The following is a 4,483-nucleotide window of genomic DNA, read 5'->3' on the forward strand; positions in this document are numbered from 1 at the left end:
AACCCAATCTCACCTCCTTGTCGAAAGTTCGGTCTCTCAGTTTCTTCTTCTTCTTCTTCTTCTTCTTCTTCTTCTTCTTCATCTCCCTGTAATCTTTCTTTCTTTCTTTCTTTCTTTCTTCCGCTCTGAAAATCGATCCATGGCTTACTCGTTCGCCTCTCCATCTCTCCATCTCCATCTCCGTCTTCGTCTCTGATAAGCTTCAATCGACTCTCCTCACTCTTCCTTCCCCCCCCCCCCCCCCCCCCTTTCTTTTCTTCTTCTTCTTCTTCGATGGCTCTCTGTCTAGAAATCCCGATTGGGTTCAAGATGGCCAAGCAAGTGATGCATCTGCAAGCTTTTCCACACCATGGACGCCTCTGACACTCTGTTTTCATGTGAATTCTGCCTGCCCCCCCCCTCTCTCTCTCTCTCTGTCTCCCTCTATTTCTCTGCTTCTCTGCATCTGTGTTTCTCTGTCTTTAACACACACACTCTGCCCTACCTGAACCTAAATCCCAAAATCCTAAACCCTAAACCCTATATATATATATACTTCTGTGTGCTGGGTTTTTCTTTGATTTGTATTATTACTAAAACTGTAGGTTGAATTTGCAAGAGAGTGAGGAAAGGGGCAAATTTTGTGCAATTGTTTTTGTTTTTTACTATCAATATTTAAAACAAAACCATGTCATGGAATGATGCTATCGGATCTATGAAGATTCTTAGAGACAATCCCAGTCCTGATCTCGATCACAAGAATGATGGCCTCATGCTTCCTCATCAGATCTCTCCAAGGCTTCCATCTTCGATCTCGCAAGGTAGTCCTCATTTTTTTACCATAATTTCAATAAATCCCTTGACTATTACACACTTTAATTCTTCCATTCGTGTCATTAATGATCAATTTCTTCTTAAATATCATTAATTAAGACAATTTTCTTCTTTCACATCGTTAAGACCAATTAATCTCTTCATTTGTGTCATTAGGAGACTAATTTGTTTCTGTATTCAGAGACCACTTCACTATGTTTTGGCTATGGAGTAATTTCTTCTTTTGTGTGATGAGATACTAACTTCATCATGTCTAATTAAGCCTTCCTGTATTTGTCATTAAGACTTTCTTGAGGTGTCGATAAGATGAGTTTCTTCATGTCATTAATGTCTGTAGACTTTCTTCATGTTATGAATGTCTTTTCCAACTGTCTTCATATATCCCTAAGCCTAGTTTCTTCATGTCATTAATGTCTTTCAACTTTATTCATGTTTCTCTCTAACACTAGTTTCTTCATGTCACTAATGTCTTTCAACTGATTTCATGTGTTGTTTCCGCAAATTTATTTCTTCATGTGCCGGGAGCGCTAATTTATCTCTTCATGATTAGGGCTAATTTCTTCATATAGCACCAAGATTAATTTCTATATGTGCCATTTAGACTAATTTCTTCATGTATCCGTTAAACTTATTTCTTCATGTGTCATTAAGAATTCCTTCATATGTTGTTAAGAATTCCTTCACATGTCGTTAAGAATTCTTTCATGTGTCAGTCAATTAAGAATTCCTTCATGTCATTAGGAAATCTTAGAAATTTTTGTGCCATGACACTGTACACATATACTCATATACACAAAATCAGGCCTCTCGAAGCTCATAATGTTGAACATGAGGATGAAAAGTAGGCTCTTTCCCACTTCCCCTGTTTCCCCTAAGAGAAAATGGTCTTACAATGTTGAACACTGTACATATATATTTGAATTAAATATCCAAATAGTATGTATGTGTGCAACCTTTATTCTAGACATATGGAGTTATTATAATATATGCCACTACATATAGTTCTCTGTGTATCAAATTGTTGTTGAACACTGGACCAACAAGACAGAAAATGAGCTCTTTTCCAGTCCCCATATGTGAAAAAATGTAGAGAAATTGTTGTTTGCAATAACTTGGTCATTTTCTTGACATTATGCTTTAGTTTTGATATTAGCAGAACAAAAGACATGCATCGATGTCACCACCTTAGGTTTATATCCCCACCATAGTTATCCAGTATTTCTCTAGCCTTACCGAATTCCTCCGGTTACATATATATGCTCATATCGCTTAGGATGATCTAGATCATATACTTAGATTTGATATGATTTGATCATATTGAGTCCTTTTAAAGAAACCTCGATCATCATGTACTTGAGTCCTGTGTTAGTTAGCTATATAGACTTCTACAGATGATCAAAAGTCCATAATCATCTGTCAGTTCTTTTGAAGGCGCTTGGTGAGTAATACAGATTTCGTTTTATAATGGAACTCCATAATTATATACTACATGACCAGATCCATACTTTAGGTCCTTCGTTAATGTGAACTCCATGTTGATATATAAATTTTGATGAGCAATATAGATCTTTTTGTATAATGAACTCCAAGATCATATGCATACATTAGGTCCTAAATATAGTTAAATTGAAATCCATATGTTGATATACAGTTCATTTGGGTCCTTGGTGGCACACACACATATATAGGGTACAATTGAATTCCTTTGAAAACAACATCCTCTTTGTTCTCCAGATCTCAGTAGAGGAACCAAGAAGCGTGCACATCAATGCATTAGTAGGGAAGAAGTAGACGAGGACGATGGAACCGATGACCTTTCAGCCGATAAGAAGCGGCGGCTCACAGTCGAGCAAGTCAAGTTCTTAGAGATGAGTTTCAATATGGACCTCAAGCTCGAGCCCGAAAGGAAGGCCCTCATTGCAAAGCAATTGGGAATTCGGCCTCGTCAAGTTGCAATCTGGTTCCAGAACCGTCGAGCTCGATGGAAGAACAAGCAACTCGAGCATGAGTATGACACCTTGAAGGCCAAATATGAAACCGAGATGAAGGAGAAGGAGAACCGCATGAAAGAATATGAAGTGGCCATGGAAGAGAACAAGAAGCTGCAAGCCGAGGTATATATAAATTTATAGCAAAATATCCCTAGCATCTGGGGTCCCTTTCAATTTTTTGAATATTTACCAAAATGTGCTGAACTTTTGTTGGGTTGTTACCAACATTTCCTTAGCTAAATGTCCCCCTATGTTATTGGGTAATTGCCAAAATGCCCCTAGCTTGTTGCATATTTACCAAAATGTCTGTAACTTGTTGGGTGCTTCCAAAATTCCCTAACTCTTCAAAGGTTGCCCAAATGACCCATTTGTTAGTACAAAACTTACTGCCTAGGTGTGTTCTGCCCAATCTTGAAAAACTTATGGTTATATATCCGAAAAGTATGTGCAAAATTTTCTTTTCTCTTTTTCTTACTGTTTTTATGCTTATGCAAAAGGTTGCTCACCTCAAGGATCTACTCCAAGGAGCGAAGACATCTGGTTCGATGCCGAACATTCAAATCATTGTGGACTCGAATGATGGGTTAGTTAAGGAAGAGGAACTGAGTGGGAAATCGGAAGTTGCCTCGCCAACAAAGTCATTCGATGGGCAAAGTGAGATGCAAGACTCGGGGCAAAGCTATGCCACGCCTTTGGAGCCATCACTACCCAACTCGTCGTCCTTTGTGGAGCTCCATGCAAATAATATGAAGCTCGAGACAACCGACTACCAACTGTTATCTTCCACAGAGGATGCGTTCGGAAGCCTAGTTCAACATCTTGTTGCAAATGGGCTTGACCCCGAAGAGGCATATCGTCTCTTCTTCAACTATGATGATGACCAATTCCATGGCTTACCATGGAGCGGGTGCTAGAAACTAGTGCATAAGAAAAAAAAAAAAAACATTTGAAAGTACTTTATTATTATCTAATCCGAATTCTTGGATACTTGTAGGATTATGCATCTGTCTAGAGGTACCTTTAGGAACGATAGATCTATGTGGAAGCTAGTTGAAAGGTATTTCTTGCAAAAAAAAATCAATGCTATGTTCTCAAATCTTTTCATTTTGTGAAAGGATTGGGTGCATGCTTGAGAATAAGCCACTAAGAGCTCTATTATATATTATGGAAAAACTGAAAGTTCTTATTATATGGACATTTTGCAATGGCATTGGTGTGTGTGGAGAGTTCTTTTTAAAAGGCTGTAAAGTATCTGGTAATTTGGCCACCTGTTGATTTTATTATATTGATCTTTGTGTTGGTATGTCCATCTAATGCATGCAAAGTCTGCAGAGGGGCTATGATCAAGCCACTCTAGACCGTCAACTCGTCTCGCTAAATCCGAGGCCTCTTTTTATGTATTGATACGATACAATATTCCTTTTTTTAGCATTTGTCCCTAATTCCACTGGGTGGTTCACTCACACTGAGTGGGTGCCATCTTGATTTTTAGAGTGGCAGACAACTTCTACTTTTCCCCACTTTTTATTTCTTCTACTTTAAACGTTGTGTCGACCTTTTTTTCGCTACCTTTTTACATTTACTTGGTATCGCTCTTTTCTTCCATGGAAATCTCATAATATAACTTTGTGCTTCGTACAATTATCGATGTTGATGCATGTCATACCACTCGTAAAGTA

The 4,483-nt window shown here is 38.2% G+C and overlaps 1 protein-coding gene across 1 annotated transcript; it reads left to right on the forward strand.

Moving 5' to 3' along the window:
- Positions 1 to 215: 215 nt before the first annotated feature.
- Positions 216 to 4,014, forward strand: LOC147858702 (homeobox-leucine zipper protein HAT5-like). The gene is made up of 3 exons (XM_087325730.1): positions 216 to 800; positions 2,548 to 2,927; positions 3,302 to 4,014. The coding sequence occupies exons 1-3, from the start codon at positions 668 to 670 to the stop codon at positions 3,716 to 3,718; spliced, it is 930 nt and encodes a 309-aa protein (XP_087181856.1). The 5' UTR covers positions 216 to 667; the 3' UTR covers positions 3,719 to 4,014.
- The last annotated feature ends 469 nt before the right edge of the window (positions 4,015 to 4,483 follow it).

Source organism: Azolla caroliniana, unplaced genomic scaffold, assembly GCF_043228905.1.
Source record: "Azolla caroliniana isolate FFs.n. ecotype wild unplaced genomic scaffold, voAzoCaro1.0.p SCAF_10, whole genome shotgun sequence".
Taxonomy (NCBI): Eukaryota; Viridiplantae; Streptophyta; class Polypodiopsida; order Salviniales; family Salviniaceae; genus Azolla; species Azolla caroliniana.